At 42.5% G+C, this 22855-nt stretch overlaps 1 protein-coding gene across 1 annotated transcript in view; it reads right to left on the bottom strand.

Moving 5' to 3' along the window:
* Positions 1 to 22855, bottom strand: part of Pla2r1 (phospholipase A2 receptor 1) — a 137062-nt gene that overhangs the window by 84735 nt on the left and 29472 nt on the right. Inside the window, 3 exon segments of the mRNA XM_045146940.1 lie at positions 8631 to 8774; positions 9667 to 9780; positions 20231 to 20404. Coding sequence (XP_045002875.1) covers positions 8631 to 8774; positions 9667 to 9780; positions 20231 to 20404 — 432 coding nt within the window.

Raw genomic sequence — 22855 nt, 5'->3', positions numbered from 1 at the left:
AGAAAAAAAGAACAAAAGGAATGCTGAAGTAAAGTTATACCTGCTTACAGATAACATGATCCTGCATTTAAAAGACTCTAAGGACTCCACTAGATGGCTCTTAGACCTGATAAACACTTTAGCAAAGTAGCAGGATACAAAATCAACAGTAGCTTTGTTAAATACCAATAGTGAACTTGTTGAGAAAGAAATCATGGGGGTGAGATCATATTTATAATAACTTTAAAATAACCTAGGTCAGCTGGTGAGATGGCTCAGCACTTAAGGTGCTTGCCTATACAACCTAATGACCTGAACTTGATTCCTTAGTATCCATCTAAAGCCAGATGCACAAAGTGGCACGTGCATCTGGAGTTTGTTAGCAGCAGCTAGAAGCACATAGTATGTCCATTCTCTCTCTGTCTCTTTCTCTCTATGTGTCTTTCTCTCTGCTTGAGCATAAATAAATAAAAATAAAAATATAAGAATATCAAGAATAACCTAGGAGCAAATATAACCAAGGAGGTGAATATCTCTACAATAAAAACTTTCATGTATTGAGGAAGGTAACTGAAAAAGACACTACAGGATGGAATGGCCTCCTATGCTCAGGGATTGGCAGGATCAGTATTGTGAAATGGCTATATCATCCAAGTCAATCTACAGATTGAATGAAATCATCATCAAAATCCCAAGACCAATTTCCCCAATGAAAATGGATGCAAAAATTCTTAATAAAACTCTTGCAACTTAAATTCAAGACTACATGAAGAAGAACATTTTTCATGACTCTGGTCATCACAGAACATGGAAAAACAACTCTAAAATTCATATGAAGCACAAAAGGCAGACTCCAAATGTCAAAGCAGTACTTAGCAGGAGTAGTACTGCTGGAGGTATCACAATATCTAATTTCAAATTATATTAGACCCACAGTACCAAAGCAGCACAGTGCTGGCATAAAAACAGGCATGCAGACCAGTGAAGTGGAATAGGAGACTTAGAAATAAATTCAACAATTTATGTCTGTCTAAAATATGATAAAGCTGCCAAAAATATATTTAGGAGAAAAGACAGCCCCTTTCATAAATGGTGCTGGGAAAATTGGATTTTCACATGTAGAATAAAACTACATCTTTCACACTGCATATAGATAAGTTCAAAATGGATTAAATAAGAACCTTAATGTAAGACCATGACATTTGAAACTGCTAGGGAGAACACTGCCACATATATATAGGCTGTGATGGTTAATATGGACAGGATCTAGAATCACCTAGAAGACAAATCTCTGGGAATGTTTATTAGGGAGTTTCTTGATTGGATTAATTAAGGTGGAAAGACCCACTATAGCAGTACATAGCACCATCCTATAGCCTGGGGTCCCAGACGGAATAGAAAAGGAGAAAAGAAGCTAAATACCAGAATCCATCGTTCTCTTCTTTGGACTGTGAATTGAATGTGACCAGCTGCCTCATGATCCTGTCGTCATGCCCTCCGAAGCTGCCTTGATGGATTAACCTCTCAAAATGTCAGCAAAAATAAACCCTTCCTTCCTTAAGTTGCTTTTAACAGGCATTTTGTCATAGCCATGAGAAAAGAAATACAGAAATTTGGTATCAAAACATGAGGCCATTGTTGTGATAAACCTGACCATGTGATTTGTAGGGTTTTGAATCTGGTTTGGGCTACAAAAACTTTAGAATGCTATGCGTAGAATTTACTGAACCATTCTGATGGGAGTTTGGAAGACTAGAATGCTGAGAGAAATGAAGACAGTAAAGGTTGAGTTCACAGGGTCTCAAAGGGGAACAAGGAACTGGACTACAGGCAATTTGTGCAATTACTCTGGAAAATAATTAAACTGCATTCTTCCTTTGTGTTGAGAGCTTGAACGACGAAGAATTCAAAACTGGGGGCAAGAGAGATGGCTTAGCCATTAAGGCATTTCCCTGAAAAGCCAAAGGATCCCGGTTCAATTCTCCAGGACCCATGTAAGCTAGATGCACAGGGGTCACATGAATCTGGAGTTTGTTTGCAGTGGCTGGAGGCCTGCCCATTTTCTCACTCTCTCTCTCTCTCCCTCTTTTTCTCTATTAAATATATAAATAACATTTTAAAAAAGTAATGGACTAATTTAGTGGAGAAAATGTGACAATAAAGTAGCATTCAAGCTATGTAGTTACTGGTCACTGCTCTGATCCATGCCTACAGTGAGATACAGCAACAAGTGGAGTAGAAAGATATGGAAAAAATATGCAATTGGCAAGGAAAGGAATGTGAACAAGTTTAAAGTTACAGACAAGGCAGGTTGTGAGGCAGACTAGTGCCACTGAATAGAAGCATGGTGCTTGGCACTAAGACAATAGGAAAGGTGTGTGAAGGCAAGACCGCACCCACTGAAGGCTCCATCCTGTGCACATGCAAAGTTATTTGAAAGGAGAATGCCCTAACTGAACAATGCCACTAAAGGGGTTCCCTTGTTCAAAGCAACTACCCAGTATTTCCTCAGAGTACATGCTGAGGCAATTGTGGTCCAAAGGACCAAGATTCAGACCAAATTGGTAGCAGAACTTGTCAACACTGTCCATGTGGCACTGGAATTGCAGGCATGAAGGATGCAGGATTGAGGAGTCTTGCACTACGGAGACCAGAGAACTGCCGAGGTTAGGCAACTTGTCGCAGAGTCCTTGTGAGGCAGTCATGAGAGGTCCCTGCATGGAGCTGTGAAGGTGAAGCCTAGTGCATTGGAGATGCCAGGATGCTGGAGATGCCCAAACCATGGGATGTTTGTCATGGAACACTGCAGTCAGGGAGTGGAGCTGGCCCGAGAGAAAGGCTACTGTGATACAAGCAGCAAAGCATGAAAGGGAGGGGCTATCTAAGCTCTCTGGAGCCCAGATAATTCCATCATGATCCCACATACTAGACATAGGGCTATGGGATTTGGTGTTTGCTCTTCTGGGTTTTGGTCTTGCTTTGGTCTGAACTTTCCTTGCTCTACCTGCATTTCTCCCTTTGAATTGGGAATATTTACTTTGTGCCATTATAGATTGGAAGTATTAACTTGTTTGTTGATTTTATATGGCTCTCAAGCAATTGCTTTGAGTTTTAGAAAAGACTGGATTTTTTTGGTGTATTTTTATAGGAGAGAGGAAGAGTAAGATAGATAGATAGATAGAATTGGTATGCCAGGGTCTCTAGCCATTGCAATTTAACTCCAGATGCATGTGCCACCTTGTGCGCAGGTATGACTGTGTGCACATGCGTCACCTTGTACATCTGGCTTACGCGGGTTCTGGGGAGTCAAACCTGGGCCCTTAAGCTTTGCAGGCAAGCACTTTAACCGCTGATCTCTCCAGCCTGATTTTGGATTTTTGAATAATGTTGGGATTGTTATATACTATGGGCACTTCTGAATTTTTGAATATAAAATGCATTTGGACTGACTGTGTTTTATATTATGAGGTGGGCATGAGCCCATGGAGACAAGGGGTATAAGTTTATGGCTTAAAAATGATGTGTTTGGATGCCAAATTGACTTGTGATGGTTAATAATGGTTGTCAACTTGACAGGAGCTAGAATCATCTGGGAGACAAATCTCTGGGCATCAGTACAAAGAAGTTTTAAGATAAGGTTAAATGAGACTGAAAGATCCCCTCTAGCCAGAGAAGGTACCATCCCATGGGCTGGGGTTCCAAACTGAATAAAAAAAAAAATTAAAAAAGGCCTGAGCACTGGCATTCATCTCTCTCTGTTTCCTGTGGGTGCAATATGACCAGCTGCCTCACCTTCCTGCTGCCATGGATTCTCCACCATGATGAACTGTACCCTCGAACTATAAGACAAAATGAATCTTTCCTTAAGTTGCTTTTGTGGTGTTATTTTGTCACAGCAACAAGAAAAGTAACATATATTGGCATAGGTAATAATCTTCTGCACAGGACCCCTATGCCACAGGAAACAATCTCAGGCTGACAAATGGGGAGACAAGACACCAAGAAGCTTCTGAACAGCTAAGGCAACAGTCGCCAGAGTGAAGAGACAGCCTGTGGGTCAAAAGAATTCTTTGTGAACTACACATCAGACAATCAATTAATATCTAGGGTATATAAAGAACTGCCAAAATTAAACACCAAAACCCTAAATCATTTGATTAATAAATGGGCCAATGAACTGAACAGACAAGCTTTCAAGAGAGAAAATAGGAATGTCTCATAAATACTCGCAAAAAACTGCTTTGAGATTCCATTTCGCTCGAGTCAGAATGGTTATCAACAGAAAAGCAAATGACAAGAAACGATGCCAAGGATGAGGGAAAGAGGAACATTTTCTACTGCTGGTGGCACTACAAACTGGTACAGCCACCATGGAAATCAGGATGGATGGAGGTTCCTCAAACAAACTAAAAATAAAACTACTGCACACCTCAGCCATTCCATCTTTAAGTAGATAGCTTGAGGACTCTAGATTGATGTATCACAGAGATAATGTACACATCCATGTTTATAGCTGCAGGAAATGGTACCAAATTAAATGTCTACTCATAGAAAAATGTACAAAGAAAATGTGGTACGTAAGCACAATGAAATTTTATTCAGCTTCAAATAAAATAAAAATCAAAAATAAACTCTTGGCCAACGTGAAATGACTGCAAAGGCTCATGTGCTTGAACACTTGACCCCAGGTGGTGGCGCTGTTTGGGAAGGTTGATGAACCTTTCTTTCCGAGTTGAAACCTTGGAGGAAATGGGCCCCTGGAGATGGGCCCCAAGGTTTTGTGAGCGCTACCCCACTTCCTGCCCATCATCTGCTTCATGCTATTGCCACCATGCTTTTCCTGCCATGAAACTTCCCCTCAAAGCTGTCAACTGAAAATAAATTCCATTGCTTCTGTAACTTGTCTTTGGTCAGGCATTTTGTCACAGCAACAAGATAGTAACTAATACAACAGCTATACAGAAATGGACTCAGGGGCTGAGGAAACGGCACAGTGAGTAAAATACTTACTGTGCAAGTGTGAGTACTTGGCTTGGGGCCTCCCACCCCAAGCTGGAACCTGCAATAGGCTTCAATAATCACAGCACACCTATGGCTAATTGGGAGGTGGAGAAAGAAAAATTTCTGGAAGCTTGTAGGCTAGCTAAGCTGGCAAATGGAGCTGTGAATAAGAGACTGTCTCTGCCGGGCATGGTAGAGCACACCTTTGATCCTGGCACTCAGGAGGCTGAGGTAGGATGATTTCCATGAATTTGATGCCAGCCTGGACTACATAGTGAGTTCTGAGTTCTGGATCAGCCTGGGCTCAAACAAGCAAACAAGCCACAACAACAACAAAACAACATAAAAAAAGGCCAAAACAGAATCTCTGCCTCAAATAAGGGGAGAGGACTAACACACAAAGCTGCTTCTTGATCACCATGTGATCACCATGTTGCATGCCCACACTCACATAAACATACAAATACACACACACACACACCCAGACCAAATGGATTAAATTGGAAATCAGTGCATTAATCTCAATAAGCCAGACTCAGAAAGGCAAACATCATGTTTTCTGTCTTATGTGGAGCTTAGATTTAAACTTATATGTGTGTATTTACATAGTTGTGTTTGTGGGTCATGAAACTAGAGAGGGATCACGAGAGATGAGGAAGAGATCTTAACAGAGACAGGAAGTGGAAAGGGTAATGGAATGCATGTGATAGAAACACAGAAGACAGGACTAACTGGGGGAAGTAAGGAAACCAGGTGGGAGGGGAGGGAACTCAGGGAGGACAGTGGTGGCTGGGATTGATGAGAACCAAGTAGTATGACAAATATGCCAAAAATGCAATGATGAAACTATATGATGATATATTTGATAAGAATAAATTAAATTAAAAGAAATTTAAAAATTCCTTAACACGCATTTTATCATGATTTAATAAAAAAGAAATGGAAAATCTCAACGGGATAGTAACGGTGATGAGATTAACTCATTATTAAAAATTCTTCCATTAAGAAAATTCCACTTCCAGATAATTTCACTGCTGAATTCTCCCATGCATCTAAGAAACTAACACCAAATTTTTCCTAATTTATTCCAAAGACTGAAAGAAGAAATTCTTCCAAACCCATTCTATGAGGCTAGCTTTCCCATTAATGAAAACCAGTTAAGAAAATACCCAAACAGGAAACTTCAGGTCGCTGTCTTTGATGATCACTAGAGATACCCAAAAGTTGAATAAAACACATTGAAAAGATTATCCACTATGATCAAGTTGGATTCACCCAGGGATGAAGGATGTTTCAATTTATGCAGAACAGTAAGCATGATGCACATTAGCAAAATGAAGGATAAAACCATCTGGTCATTTCAACATATGCAGAAGAGACATTTGATAAATTTAATATCCCTTCATGAGAAAAATGCTGAACAAATGAGGTATAGAAGGAATGTGCTTCAGTATAGTGGAGTCCATTTACAGTAAGCTAGCAGCTAACTTTATACTGAATGGGAAAAAGCTGGCAGCTTTCTCTTTAAGATCTGTTACAAAAAAAAAAAAAAGAAAAAAGAAAAGAAAAAAAGAAAGAAAAAAAAGAAAGAAAAGAAAGGCCATCACTTCCATGGCTATTCTCCCATATAGTTCTGGAAGTCTTTCCAGAATAATTAGTCAAATTATCACCACTTGCAGATGACATTATCTTAAATAGAGAGACCTCCAAAAATTTCACCAAAAAATCTAGTAGGAGTAGAAAACATGCCAAAATCAATATCAGCGAAATATCCTAGTAGTGAATTATCTATTCTAGAAATCAAATTTAGAATAACTATGAAAAACAGAAAGAGACAAAATACCTGGGAATAAATTTAATCAAATAGGTGAAAAATATCTACAACAAATTAAAAAAAAAGATTAAAGAAATCAAAGAGGACTCAAATAAATGGGTAGACATCTTTTGTGCATGAAGAAATATTGATATTGTTAAAATGGCCAGGCTACTCAACATGATTTATGTAGTCAGTGCAATTTTTTATCAAAACACCAGTGACATTCTTCACAGAATGTAAAACAGGCAACCCTGCAAAGCTATCTTGAGGCCAAGAACAAGACAGAAGGCTTTAGACTACCTGACTTCAAACATAGTCAAAGCTGTGTTAATCAGCACAACATGGGATTTGTGATGTGAAGATTAATGGGACGGAATAGAGAACCTGTGCATCTATAACCAAATGACTTCTCAACAAAGGTGCACAGAACATGGACTAGAGAAAGGTCAGTGTTTTCCACAAATGCTGCTGAGAACTGGATCTCCACTTATGCAGAATGAAAGTGGACCAGTTTCATTGCAACAGTCAATTAAAAGTGGATTAAATAATCATATGAAATGTCCAAAAGTATGAAACTATTTAAAGAAGACATAAGGGAAATACTTCAGGACAAAAGAATCTTTTGAACAAGATGTTAAAGCAGTAAAATAAAGCAAAACCATACAAATCAAACTAAAAACCTTTTCACAGCAAAGACGTGTCACCCCACCATAGTCAGAATGGCTACTGTCAAAGACAACTGAAAACACCATGCTGTCAAGGATGAGGAGAAAAGGGAATACTTGCCCACACTTTTGGGAAGAATGTAAATTAGCCATTATGGAAAACAGTATCAGGACATGTCAAGTACAAACCTATTCTGTCGTGTTCATTATAGCACCATTTACCATAGCTAGGAAATGGAAACAAAGTAAGGGTCCATCCACTGATGAATGAATAAAAATACATGGTACATTTACTATATGTGCAACTGAATACTGCTTAGCCATGTAAGGGTGAAATCCCGTCCTTTGGACACTATAGGAGGAACTGGAGATCATTATGGCAAGAGAACTAAGCCAATTCAGAAAGACAAGTGCCAAATGAGCTCACTCACATATAGAATATAAAAAGGTTCTCATTGATGTTGTATCCATTATTTTTAATTTTCCACAATTCTATAAATGTTGAGAGTAGAATAGTGGTCAACAGAGACTGGGGACAGAAATAGGATACAGATAGGGTGCCAAATTAAAGCAAAAGTTTTTTAAAAATATCTTTAGTTTCTGAGGATTCCATAAGTAAAATTCAAAACTACAAAAGGGAGAATACTTTCCCTAATGTAGATAAATGAAAAATGTAGCAAAAGGAAAAAGGAAGAAAACGTTTATCTGCTTAAATTATTCAGTTACAGTTTTTATTGAGTGCAATTGTAAGACTCAAAATTCTTTTGGAATGTCAGATATTAACTAGTCATATGTTTTTCTTCATATAAACAAAAATCAAAATTAACTTTAGCTAAGTTTAACTTATCAATTATTACAAAATAGATTTTTTTAAAGTTTTTATTTATTTATTTGAGAGAGAGAGGGAGAGAATGGGCATGCCAGGGCCTCCAGCCACTGCAAACAAACTCCAGATGCATGCTCCACCTCGTGAAATCTGGCTTACATGGGTCCTGAGGAATTGAACCTGGGTCCTTTGGCTTTGCAGACAAGTGCCTTTACCACTAAGCCATCTCTCTAGCCCTGAGTTAGTTAATTTTATCATCCCTCCAACCCCTCAAAATAGATTTTAATGTATTAAATGCACAAGCAAACACAAAAAAATAACAGCTGAAAATAAAAGTACTTACTGATAATCTCACGATCAGTGTGGTGTAGATATTTTTTGCACACATAAGGCAAGGTGGTCTCACATTCTCTACTTCTCCAGGCAGTTGGCAGAAATGAAGTAAATGTCCCACACTGATATTCAACAAACGGCTCAACACTTAACTCTGAAAATACAATATGTGTGTTTAATATTAGCCTTAACACACATTAAAATGTAGTGTTAGGGCTGGAGAGATGGTTTAGCAGCTAAGGTGCTTGCCTACAAAGCCTAAGGACCCAAGTTCAATTCCCCAGGATGCACGTAAGCCAGATACATAAGGTGGCACATAGGTCTGGAGTTTGTTTGCAGTGGGTAGAGGCCCTGGCGTGCCCTATCTGTCTCTGTCAAAGGAATAAAATATTTGAGATGTAGTTTTACCATCAGACGATTGCCCTCCTTTTGGACACAGTGTAAGTTGTTATGCTAGACCCATGATTTTTGTAGCTACAGTGCAGGCATGCCAATGAACTGATTTCCTATAGATCACAAAATAGCTGCTGCTACTGTTTGAACATTTTACAATTTGTTTCTATTTTTAAAACAGAAGTCTGGCTCTGATCTCAATTCTCCTGTAACTTAGGCTAAACAGCTCACCTTCTGCCATGTTTGCATTAAAAGGTTAAACATTACACAAAAACCACTGGGCATGATGGTGCATACCTGGGATCTCAGCACTAGAGGAGGCAAAGAAAGAGGATTTAGGCTTCTAGGGTGGCTTGGGCTGCACAGTGAGACCTGCCTCAAGAAAAAAATTATATACATATATAAATCATGTCTTTGATAATATATCTTCAGGAAAGAATTATAAACCACTTCCATATCAACTTGTCTTTACTGTGTGTGGTGTATGTGTTTATGACCACTTTTTGTGGGTGCTGGGGACCTGAAATCAGGCTCTCATGCTTGTATGGCAAACACTTTGTCAACTGAGCCATCTTCCCACCTCCCAGAATAGCACATCTTATAGTGCTGTTTTGCTTGAGCATGCAGGGTCAGGACCTCTCTGCACACTGTACCTGGGCTCCAGTTAATATAGTTGAGTGGTGTGCCATCAGACCACTGCCAGCCGGCACTTTCATCCAGCTGGTTCAGACCCATCCACACTTCTACCAATGCACTGCTCATGTGCTCTGAAAAGAAAGTTAGGAAGTTAACAAAAAAGAAAACAAACAAAACAAAATAAAAAGTCAAATAAAGCTCAGTGTTTTGCTTATTTTGTAAAACCCATGGAAAAATACCAGGAGCCAAAAACAGCCCCAGATGCAGACAGCCTTGTGACCCCCAGATGCAGACAGGCATGACCACAAACTCCGCCTAATGTACTATAGATAACCCTGTCAGGATGCTTCTGAGAAGAAAAAAAAAAAAAAGAGGATCCCCACCGACTCCAAGTCTATTAATAAGTAACCAGTAACCAGTGCTGGGACTGAAATCATGCTTCTGCTTCTGTAAACCTGCTTCTGCTCTCCCTAACTCTATAAAAAGAGACCCTTCCCCTTGCCCGGCGCACTCAGCCTCTCGAAGGACTGGAGTGCCCGCAGGCGCCTGTGTAAACAATAAAGCTGCCTCTTGCCTTTGCATCCAGTGGCTCGGTCTTGGTTCTTGGGCGCGGGTCTCCCACCACGGAAGATTCCCCCTCCCCCGGGAATCTTACAGCTGGGGGCTCGTCCGGGATTGGGGACCCCCGCCCAACCCAATTACTGCCCACCGGGAGGTAAGCATTTAATTTGGTGCACCATTCTGTCTGTCTACGTCTAGTTCCGTTTTTTGCGCTGCGTTAGAAAATCGGCTCGGATCCGTGTCGTTCTGTATCTGGGCGGCTTGAGAAGGAGCTGACGGGCTCGGACTTCTCCCCCGCCACCCTGGAGGACGCTTCAGGGAATTTGGGAGCCCGATTTTTCGGAGCTCAACAAGTATCCGAGGGATACGTTAGTCTGTTGGGTGGACAAATGGTCTCCCCGTCTGAATCTGCATTTTCAGTCTGTTACTGAAGCCGCGCTGCGCGTCTCTGTGCCGGCTGTCTCTCTGTTGTCTTAGTCCTTGGTGTTTGTTTAGTGTTGTCTCTTGACAAAATGGGTCAAAAAAAAAAAAAATGGTGACCCCCCCTGAGTTTAACCCTAGATCATTGGAAAGACGTTCGAAATATTGCTTCCAACCAGTCAGTAGATGTCAAAAAGAAAAAATGGCAAACTTTCTGTTCCATGGAATGGCCCACCTTTAATGTGGGCTGGCCAAGGGATGGGACCTTTAACCTCTCTACTATTTTACAGGTGAAAGCAAAGGTGTTCGATCACGGTCCACATGGACAACCAGACCAAGTCCCCTATATAGTCACCTGGGAGTGTCTAGCAGTTGGCCCACCGCTATGAGTCGCCCCTTTTATCCCCCCCCCAACCTGCCCCGCCACTGCCTCTCCCTGCCCCTACTTCCTCCTCTTGTTGTCCGGTTGATACCAAGAAGCAGCCCCTGAAACCGGTACTTCCCCCGGACCTCAATACCCCCCCCCCTTATAGATCTCCTCTCGGAAGGACCCCCCACCTATGGATCCCAAACCCAGGCACCAGCCGCGCCGCCGCGCCCCCCCCCCTTGCACTCCCTTCCCCAGTGGCTGGACGCCTACGGAGCCACCGAGAGCAGCCACCACAGGGGGAGACTTCACAAGCCTTTCCCTTGAGGCTCTTCTCAGGACAGAAGAAAAGCAGAGTCTTTCTGGAAGCCAGAAAGAATGTTCCAGGCGATAACGGGAGACCCACCCAGATACTAGATGAGATTGATGATGCTTTTCCTTTGACCCGCCCCGACTGGGACCACACCTCAGCAGACGGTAGGGGACACCTACGCCTTTATCGCCAGTTGCTCATAGCGGGCCTCCGTGGTGCTGGGCGCCACCCTACTAATTTGGCCAAGGTAAAGCAAGTAATACAAAAACCAGATAAATCCCCTGCTGCCTTTCTAGAGAGAATTAAGGAAGCAGAGAGGATTTTTAATAAATGAGAGACAGCAGAAAAGAGAGAGGACCACCTACACAGGGAGGCAGAGAATAGAGAAGACAAGCATAAAAAAAGAAACAAAAACAAAAGAAAAATGCTAGGAAACACACGAGAAGCAGAGAATTGAGCCGCCTCTTGGCCACTGTAGTACAGAACAATGATAGGACTAATAGGTTGGGAGACCAAAGGAGACCCAGACCCAGAGTGGACCAGGGACTATCGCCCTGACCAAAACCTTAGGGAAGTTAACAAAAGGGTGGAAGATATCCACCCCACTGTGCCTAATCCTTATAACCTGCTGAGTTCTTTACCTCCCTCTCATCAGTGGTATTCAATCTTGGATTTAAAGGATGCTTTTTTCTGCCTGAGACTGGCTTCCCAGAGTCAGCCACTGTTTGCATTCGAATGGAAGGACCCTGACTGTGGAATCTCAGGGCAATTAACATGGACAAGACTTCCCCAGGGATTTAAAAACAGTCCCACCCTCTTTGATGAAGCCTTACACCGGGACCTGGCTGACTTTCGAGTCCAGCACCCATCTTTAATTCTGCTCCAATATGTGGATGACCTCCTGCTTGCGGCCTCCTCATATCAGGACTGTCATACAGGTACCGGGGCCCTGCTTGAGACTCTGGGACGCTTGGGCTATAGAGCTTCTGCTAAGAAGGCCCAAATCTGTCAACAAGAGGTCACCTACTTGGGATATAAATTAAGAAATGGCCAACGCTGGTTAACACCGGCCCGCATAGACACTGTAGCTCACATTCCTGTCCCCCAGAACCATAGACAACTCAGAGAGTTCTTGGGGACCGCTGGGTTCTGTTGCCTATGGATACCAGGGTTTGCTGAAATGGCAGCCCCTCTTTACCCCTTGACTAAACAAGGAACCCCCTTCAATTGGACTAAGCCACAGCAAGAGGCTTTTGACAAAATTAAACACTCTCTCCTCTCTCCTCCGGCTTTGGGCTTGCCTGACATCACCAAGCCCTTCGAGCTATTCATAGATGAAAGACAGGGGTTTGCGAAGGGAGTGCTAACTCAGCAGCTTGGACCATGGAGGCGCCCGGTTGCATATCTCTCAAAAAAAGTTAGATCCAGTGGCCTCAGGCTGGCCACCATGTCTAAAAATAATCGCTGCAGTTGCAGTCTTGACCAAGGATGCAAGTAAACTAACCCTGGGGCAACCTCTGACTGTGCTAACGCCACATGCCATTGAGTCTATCGTGAGACAGCCCCCAGATCGCTGGCTGTCTAATATACGTATGACTCGTTACCAATCCTTGCTTCTCGACAAAGACCGTGTGCAATTTGGTCCGGTAGTGGCCCTAAACCCGGCCACCCTGTTGCCCCTCCCTGAGGGGCCAGAGACCCATAACTGCCAGCAGATTCTTGCAGAGGTACACGGAACCAGAAAGGATCTCACTGACCAGCCGCTGCAGGATGCAGATTTCACCTGGTACACGGACGGTAGCAGCTTCCTACTGAATGGTGAGAGACGAGCCGGGGCCGCAGTGACCACCAGAGACCAGGTAGTCTGGGCTAGCACCCTGCCCGGAGGGACCTCAGCACAAAAAGCGGAACTCATTGCCTTGACTCAAGCCCTCCAGCAGGCTAAAGGTAAAAAACTCAATGTGTACACTGATAGCCGGTATGCATTCGCCACCGCCCACATACATGGGGAAATTTACAAAAGAAGGGGCCTGCTGACTTCAGAGGGAAATCAAAAATAAGACTGAGATATTGGCCCTCCTCAAGGCTCTGTACCTACCCCAGAAGCTCAGCATTATACACTGTCCAGGTCATCAGAAAGGAAACAGCCCCGAGGCCATAGGGAACAGGTTCGCTGATAAAGCCACCCGTGAGGCAGCTCTGGGACCCCAACTCTTGATTCTGATGGCCACTGAGGAGGGGACTCCTAAAGCAGCATCTCCAACTCCGGGATGGGAATACACGAATGAGGACTTGGACTTGATTCAGAAACTGGGGGCATCATATGATGCTGCCCACGGCAAATGGACTTACCTAGAAAAGACTATTGTACCTCAAAAGATTACAGCCCTCCTCATTAAGCAACTTCACAGGCTAACCCACATGAGTGCTCAAAAGATGAATACTCTACTAGAACAAAAGGAAACAGGACATCTTTTTCTAAACAAAGGTTCAATCCTAAAAGAAGTTGCAAACACTTGCAAAGTGTGTGCTCAGGTAAATGCTGGATGAGCCCAGATGGCCCTTGGGTCTCGCCTGAGGGGACACCAACCCGGGGCTTGTTGGGAGCTTGACTTCACTGAGGTAAAACCGGGTATGTATGGTTACAAATATCTCCTAGTTTTTGTAGACACTTTTTCAGGATGGGTAGAAGCATTTCCCACCAAGCATGAAACCGCCAGAGTGGTAACCAAGAAATTGCTAGATGATATCTTTCCTCAGTATGGAATGCCACAGGCACTCGGGTCAGACAATGGGCCTGCCTTTGTCTCCCAGGTAAGTCAGTCAGTGGCCAAGACACTGGGGATCAATTGGAAGTTACATTGTGCATACAGACCCCAGAGTTCAGGTCAGGTAGAAAGGATGAATAAAACAATTAAAGAGGCTTTATCTAAATTAACGCTTGCAACTGGCTCAAAGGATTGGGTACAACTCCTACCCCTGACCCTTTACAAGGCCCGAAACACCCCAGGCCCTCATGGCCTAACCCCCTTTGAAATCCTCTATGGCAGCCCCCCGCCAGCTGTCACTTTCATGCTTACAGAAATTTCTAATTTTACTGATACTCCCACCCTACAGGCTCACTTAAAGGCCCTACAGTTGGTACACCAGGAAGTTTGGAAACCTCTAGCAGCTGCCTATAAAGAGGCAACTAATAAACCGCTAATCCCCCATTCATTCCAGATAGGGGACTCAGTTTGGGTCCGTCGACATCAGACCAAGAATCTGAAACCTCGCTGGAAAGGACCTTACACCGTGCTCCTGACAACTCCCACGGCCTTAAAAGTAGACGGAATCGCCACTTGGATCCACGCCTCCCACGTCAAGGCTGCCCTGACAGAGTACCCAGACAGCACACCACCAAACCTCGCACCATGGAAAGCACATCGCACTCCAAATCCCCTAAAGATAAGACTCTCTCGATCTTAACATACCTCTTCTTAACTTTCAGTTTTGTGAGTAACGTCTCTGCTAGTCCTCACCTTCCCTTATCTTTGACTTGGCTAGTCATTTCTGAGGGAGGACAAATTATTTGGTCTAATACCTCCCCTGCCCCGTTATGGACATGGTGGCCCTCCTTAACCCCCAATCTGTGCGCCTTGACTGCCCATAAAAAACCTTTTTGAAGAGACTTTAAAAAAAACTCACCGGAAGAGACACAACCCTCCTGTTAGCCCAGGATGTTACTCCAAACCTGCCAGACAGTTGTTAAACTCCACTCTATATGTTTGCCCCCAACATGCCCAGGCATCAAACTGTGGAACTAGAGTGGACTATTATTGTAAAAACTGGGGATGTGAAACCACTGGAAATGTATACTGGCAACCCAAATCCTCCTGGGATTTTATTACTGTAACTCGCCTAAATCAGGGTAACAAGATGCTTCTGAACATTACTTTCACTTCTCCCGGCAAGGCAGATAGGACATGGCTCAAAGGCCATACTTGGGGGGTCCGTCTTTACATAGATGGGCCAGACCCAGGTTTCCTCCTTACTATTAAGCTCCAATTATCGACTGACATAAGTCCAATAGGCCCCAACCCAGTTCTACCAGATCAAAAACCTATCCCCCGACTCCCACTTTCCTTGGCCCCGCCTTCTAAACCTACCAATGTTATAATTCCCCCTCCTAAAAGACCAACCACTCATCTCTATAAACCCCAGGGAACAGGTAATCGACTCTTTAGTCTAATACAGGGGGCTTATCTCTCCCTAAATGCCTCTGACAGTAACTATACCCAAGACTGCTGGCTCTGTTTAACTGCTGACCCTCCTTACTATGAAGGCATAGCCTTACCAGGAAACTTTACCAACTCCACTAACATTCCTACTCGATGTCTTGCTGTTGCGTCTCATAAATTAACTCTTGCAGAAGTAACTGGCCAGGGCTCCTGTATTGGGACCATACCCACTACTCTTCAACATTTATGTAACAAAACCACTCCTGTGTCCCCTGGAGCTTACTACTTAGAATCTCCAAATGGAACCTATTGGGCCTGTAATACAGGACTGACTCCTTGCGTTTCTGCTACTGTCCTTAATTCTACTGCTGATTACTGTGTCCTAGTCCAGTTATGGCCACGCACTACCTACCATAGATCAGAATTCATTCTTCAGGTATTTGAAAACAGACCTAGGCGGGAGCCCATAACCCTTACCATCGCCCTCCTTTTGGGAGCAGGAGGAATCTTAGCGGGGATAGGAACTGGAACAACTGCCCTGGTACACTCTGAGCAGACCCGAGCCCTACAAGAAGCGATAACCACAGACTTACAGGCCATAGAAAAATCTATTTCTGCTCTAGAAACTTCCCTTACTTCCCTTTCAGAGGTAGTATTGCAAAATAGAAGAGGCCTAGACTTGTTGTTTCTAAAAGAAGGAGGCCTCTGTGCTGCCCTTAAGGAAGAATGCTGTTTTTATGCTGACCATACGGGCATAGTCTGGGAATCTATGGAAATGCTCAGGGAAAGACTAGCCCAGAGGCAGAGATTGCTAGAGTCACGACAGGGCTGGTTCGAAAGTTGGTTTCATAAATCCCCCTGGTTCACCACCCTCTTATCCACTCTCCTGGGTCCTTTGCTCATTCTTGTGCTCCTATTAACCTTTGGTCCATGTATTCTCAATAGGCTGGTACAGTTTATACGGGACAAGCTCTCAGTTATCCAGGCGTTCGTCCTCACTAGTCAGTATCAGCCATCAAGCCAAAATGACATAAGATTATAAGTAAAAGATTTTACTCAGTTCCAAGAGAAATGGGGGAATGTAAAACCCATGGAAAAATACCAGGAGCCAAAAACAGCCCCAGATGCAGACAGCCTTGTGACCCCCAGATGCAGACAGGCATGACCACAAACTCCGCCTAATGTACTATAGATAACCCTGTCAGGATGCTTCTGAGAAGAAAAAAAAAAAAAAGAGGATCCCCACCGACTCCAAGTCTATTAATAAGTAACCAGTAACCAGTGCTGGGACTGAAATCATGCTTCTGCTTCTGTAAACCTGCTTCTGCTCTCCCTAACTCTATAAAAAGAGACCCTTCCCCTTGCCCGGCGCACTCAGCCTCTCGAAGGACTGGAGTGCCCGCAGGCGCCTGTGTAAACAATAAAGCTGCCTCTTGCCTTTGCATCCAGTGGCTCGGTCTTGGTTCTTGGGCGCGGGTCTCCCACCACGGAAGATTCCCCCTCCCCCGGGAATCTTACAATTTACATTTTTTTTTTTTTGGTTTCACTTACGTCTTGATTTCCTATCCCTGCATATCATGCAGCCATTGATTAATTAATCTCAGTCTTTGACAAGAAAGGGGTTAGGTACAAGGAACCACTCCCCTGGTACCTCAGAGTGACAAAGCCAGGCAGTGTCATTTAAAACACAAAGCTGTCTGCTGGAGGCTTGCGGACAGCTTGTAGCACGGATGCTCTATCTAGGTACCCAGGAATGCCATCTTTGGTCACCAGTCTATACAGAGGTGCCCAGTTTAGAATTTGGGCCTCATTTTCTTGAGATTATTTTTTTTGGATATTTCTTGGCATTTGTGATAGCTGAAATAATTCCTTGTATTAGAGATTTTATCCAACAGGTACCACAAGTAGAGAAACATTAGACAATTCTCATCATTTAAAACATTACTTTGGTTAGTCTAGATTTCTATCTTTATGAATACACTTCTGTTTTTCAAAAAGTTCTGTAAGTCTTATTAGAGAACTGAGGTATTTAAATAAAAATCAATGACATATCTTATTTTTTAAAATTGCTATTCAAGTTTGATGAATAGGCCCAAATCCTCTCATGAGAGATCATGACAGTTAAGAGAGATAACAATTGTAATTTATAGATGGTGTGCAAGCTTTTACATAAAACTCATTAGTAATGATTAGTAATGATTTTGGAAACTGGTGTTTTCCTTTAATATGACTCATTCAAATTAGTTTCAGTGATAAATCCCCACTTGTGCAGACCAGTGCGGGGGTGGGGTGGGGAGGGCAAGCATGTACTCTGCATCTACTTGTTACAATCCTTCTGGAAGGTGTTACTGACCTTATGAAGCATTAAAGTATGCCTCTTCTTCTGTCCAGTAAATGTACCTCTATAAACATATATAGAAGGAATTGGGACTTGGGGAAACTGAACAAAGGTATATGTGGGCATGCTTGGTAATAGCAAAAATAAAAGTTACACCACTAGGTAACCATATATACATGCATGGTACACATATATGATACATACACATGTATGTTGCATGTAAATGAAACAAACAAAATTTTAAAGTGTGTGCATAGGTGTTTGTAGCAGACAGATTCAGGTTTGCTGAGATGAAGTTCCAGACCAGGCACAGTTATGGAGGAAGGGATATTTATTGAAGCTTACAGATCCAGGGGAAGGTCCATAATGGCAGAAGAAGCTGGCCTGCCTTCACAGGCCCAAGCAGACAGAGAAAGAAGTACAAGCCTAAAGGTCAAAAGCCACAGCACACTTCAGGAACACCAGCTAGGCACACTTTGCATGTCTTTAGATTGAAATCTGAAACCTATCACCACAACTTAAGATCCACCCAGTGACATTTTCTCCAGCCAGTAGCCAGCAGATGCAAACTAGAAACAAACAACTGAATATATTGGGGGCCACCTATTCTAGTCACACCACCACAGTGTTCAATGGTAAACCAACCCTGAGTATTTGTTATGTCGTCTGGTCCTTTTCTAAGGTTTCACCTGCATTTTGAGGTACAATCCAGGCCTCCAAGAAGATGCTATTATTATTGCACTTGATAGAGGGAGAAATTGGATAAAGAGGGGCTTAGTCACTTGTCTAAATAAACCTGCTAGTACGTGGTAGAGACAGGATTCAAACGCAAGCAGGTGATCTCTGCTTCCTACGCCAAATCACTATGAAATAGCTACTTTGTGTTTTCATATGAAACAATTTTTGCAGATCTATGAATGAATAATGCATTATGTATTTGCATATTTTTCAGGAAATGAATTGTAGAGATTTTTCATTTGTTTTTCTTTCTGTAAAGCTAAGTTTCAGAATCAAAAATAAATGCAATGAAATTTGAGGAAAAAAGTAAAAACATTCAATCAAAATGATTAATTTCGTAAACGATCTTAACATTTCAAAAAATCTGATGAAATGCACAAAAACCAAATAGAAATTTTGAGATTTTTTTCATTTGAAGGTAATCATAATGCTATTAAATTCATAAATATGCTAATTTATTAAACACCCAATCCTAAATATTCTAAAAAGCGCAGCGCAAACATATAGATATCTACTCTTTCCACATGTCAGTGCCCATAACATGGTTTGGAAGTAGGGAGAATAAATTCCCCTTAAACTGCAAGTCAGTAGGTGTTTCTTTACAGTTAACGTTAGCAAAATTCACACAAAATAGTAATTAACAACGATCTTTACTCATTAACTCACAAGGAAACGCCTTCAAGACTGCATTTTGTTAAGTTTCTGTACTAAAATGTAGAAAAACTGAACTACACAAATATTGAAAAGTTAAAAATTCCTTAATTTTTTATTCCTGGTACCACTACCACAATTTACAGGGCAATATAGCTGATGTAATGAAAGAAAAAGAAAGACAAAGCCACAACAGAGGAAAGACCTCAGGAATGTACATCTAATTGACACTCCACTGCATTTTACCAACAGCTGCACTTTCTGCAAACTGTGCCCATGACAGTCCTGAGCAAGAAGGGTTTCCTGTTTAAGCTGCAGTCAGTTTTCTACCTATAGATCATCGCTCCTTCTGTGGCAGATTTTTACAGTTCCTCTAATGCATTTGGGACGACTGTCTCAAAGTAACCTGCAGCTTTCCTGACAACTCCTTGCTCTCTCTCCTGCTAAGAACTGTAGCCCTTTTCTGCTGTTTTTAAAACCTTCTGCTACCATATCCACCACTTCCACCACCAGATCCATAACCACCACCATAGGGACTGCCAGAGCTTCTTCCACCAAAACTGCCCCCCTTCGTGGGCCCATAATTTGACTGCTGTGGTCCACTATAATTTCCGAAATCATTGTAGTTCCCACCTCCACCATAGTTACCACCACCAAAATTTCCTCCTTCATTGTAACCATCATTTCCTCCTCCACCACCACATATCCATGGCCTTGGTTTCCATATCCTGGTCCACCACCACCCTAGCCTCCTCTACTACTATAATCAGGACCACCACCATAGTTGCCACCATCACCTCTAAATCCATTATATCCACCATCGCCTCCACCATACCTCCCTCTGCTGCCACCACCTCCTCCACCAGAGCCACCTCGTCCATCAAAGAAGAATACTTTTTGTATCCATAGATAAAAATATTCAAAATAGTTATTTTACTTTGTCAGTATCAATGTTTATCATCCATCTACTTACTTCTTATGAAATTTTCTTCATTTTCATCTGCAATACTTAATAATGCACCTCCTTGCATCTGGCATGAAGAACGTGCCTCATTCCATGAGAGAGATGAAAGCAGGTTGAATTGGTAGCAAATATTTGAATTGAAGTCCTTCTCCCAGACAGCATCACAGCTGATCTTTTCAGAGGCTGGAAGTAAAGCGTATTAAAAAAACACCCAGTACAGTCTTATCTGTATAGTAATCTATTTCTAAGATAAATTTGAAGAGAATGAATCCAACTTTCAACCTCTAAAACTTGAGTGCCTTGATTAGGTCCTTATGTGAAATTTGCATTGCTATCCAGTGATACTTTACAGTTAAACTCCATCAAAATTTACCCAAGGAGACTCGAGAAATTATCTCTAAAGAATCTCTGATTGGGGCTGGAGAGATGGCTCAGCAGTTAAAGATGCTTGCTTGCTAAGCCTCATGAACTGGGTTCAATTTCCCAGTACCCATATAAAGCCAGATGCACAAAGTAGTGCATGCATCTGGAGCTCGTTTGTCTTCCTCCCATAATACTCAGGTGATCCCCTTTAGAAACATGGAAAGCTTGTTTTCATGTCCGGCATCAGTACACATTTCCCAGAATATAATTAGTTAATTGGAAGTTATGAAATCATGAAAAAATCTAGAGCTCTCTGTAGCATTTCCTGGCTGACATCTGCATTTATAGAAAAGCCCAAGATTAAAGGTAATGACAAGCAAGGTTGTCACCAAAAACCAAAAAAGAATCTGAAGGATAAGGGAAAAAAGGAAGGAGAAAGAGAGAGAGGAAATTTCAGAAACTACCTTGCCTTCAGTGAAAATTTTCCCATGGAGATGGAATCCCTCAACACTGGCTTCAGTTAAAAATGCTAGACCTGCCAGGCGTGGTGGCGCACGCCTTTAATCCCAGCACTCGGGAGGCAGAGACAGGAGGATTGCCGTGAATTCGAGGCCACCCTGAGACTACATAATGAATTCCAGGTCAGCCTGGGCCAGAGTGAGACCTTACCTCGAAAAAACAAAACAAAACAACAAAACAAAACAAAACAAAACAAAACAGTGCTAGACCTTCCCTGAGATGAACAATGCACTGGGCATTTTAGACCTTAGATTGTCCATATTCATCTGGTGTGATGGCTGAGACCACGCAGGAAGGGGAGCAGGGAACTGCAGGAGAGTCCTGTAGCTGGCTTGTAAGAGTGAGAGTGAAGGAAGGGGTGAAGTTGATTCCTTTCATTCTCAGAGATTCTGAATCAGGTCCAGAGTAGGATTCAGAACATATAGTTAAAGCACATTCCTGATTCTAATGCAGATGTTTCATGAAACAAACACTGTCTAAAGAAAAAACAACAACAACAACTTAAAGCCCTTCCCAAGGAGGGTAGGACTAAATGGTCTTTGGCTACTAGAGGATGGCAGGATGGCAGAAGGGAAGATCTCAAAAGAGGGGAAATCAATTTTGGAAATGAGGTACCTGACTCATTTCTGTTATGGGAAAATATTTGACAATAACTTCAATTATAAGCCCCCAGACCATACAAATATGCATGACAGAAAATGGTCTGGAGGACACTTACTTTAATCCATCTTGGTGACATTTTTGCCAAGAGCTGGGTTTGTCCTTTCAATAAGGCTTTTGAGGCCCCCAACACCTCATCACGGAAGCAGACCAAAAATGAACCCAACATGGATCAGGGAAATTTTGTGGAAGAGGGGGTGGCAAGAATGTCAGAGCCACGTGTTGGGTCATGATACGCAGAGACATTTATCCTACACATAACTGTGGGCTAACTCCACAATGCATGACCCATATACCTCAACAAGGAGGGGCCAAGGGGAGAGGGTAGGTCATGGATCAGCCTAATAATGGTACCAAACTGACTGTATTCTCTGAGTACCAAAGTAATTAATAAAAATAAAAAGAAGAAAACAAAAAAAAAATAAGGCTTTTGCCTTGACCTGCTTTAATTTTCATAGTAAACAGTTAAGGTGAAGGGTGTGCAGGTAATTTAGTCTGTTTCGTGTATCACTTTTCCCAGTTAAAGTTAGGTTTTCCTTAGGTTTGGACGATCTGTGTCAATTCTCAAGATGAGTTCTCAGAGAAACCTCAGTCAAATATTTGCAGCAGATATTCTCCTAAGGAGTTCAGTTCATTTGTTATTGGAATTTGTTTAATTAAAATGTTAGCATATACTTCTGTGCAGGCAGACCCCAGTGTGTCTGCTTCTTTGGGTGGGCTGTGTTACTCTATAGGTTTCATTCCAAGGTTATTAAGCAAACAGAGTAAAAATGATGTTCTGGCATGCCCCCATCTCCCTTCAGGACTGACTTTCCCAATTGTCATCAAACATCCTCAGCTTTAAGCCTTCAGGACTTCAGGGCCATCACTCACTAACATAGCAATGAGGCCACTCATACTGACCAGGGGCAACTTGGTGTGGGGGCGTGCCCCAGCTTGAGAACTCATCATAGGGTTGGTTTAGGAGGAACCAGGATGAAAGTGCCCTCTGTGGAGTTACCAGGCATGAAAGTGCCCTTTGTGAAGTTCTGTCATCTTTCCTTCCTTTGAAACCTGGAAGGACTCTCTGAGAGGCCCTTGCATACTCAGCTC

The sequence above is a fragment of the Jaculus jaculus genome, chromosome 4 (genome assembly GCF_020740685.1).
Source record: "Jaculus jaculus isolate mJacJac1 chromosome 4, mJacJac1.mat.Y.cur, whole genome shotgun sequence".
NCBI classification, from domain to species: Eukaryota; Metazoa; Chordata; class Mammalia; order Rodentia; family Dipodidae; genus Jaculus; species Jaculus jaculus.
The sequence above is the reverse complement of the archived record's forward strand: the minus strand, read 5'-3'. Positions and strand labels throughout refer to the sequence as shown.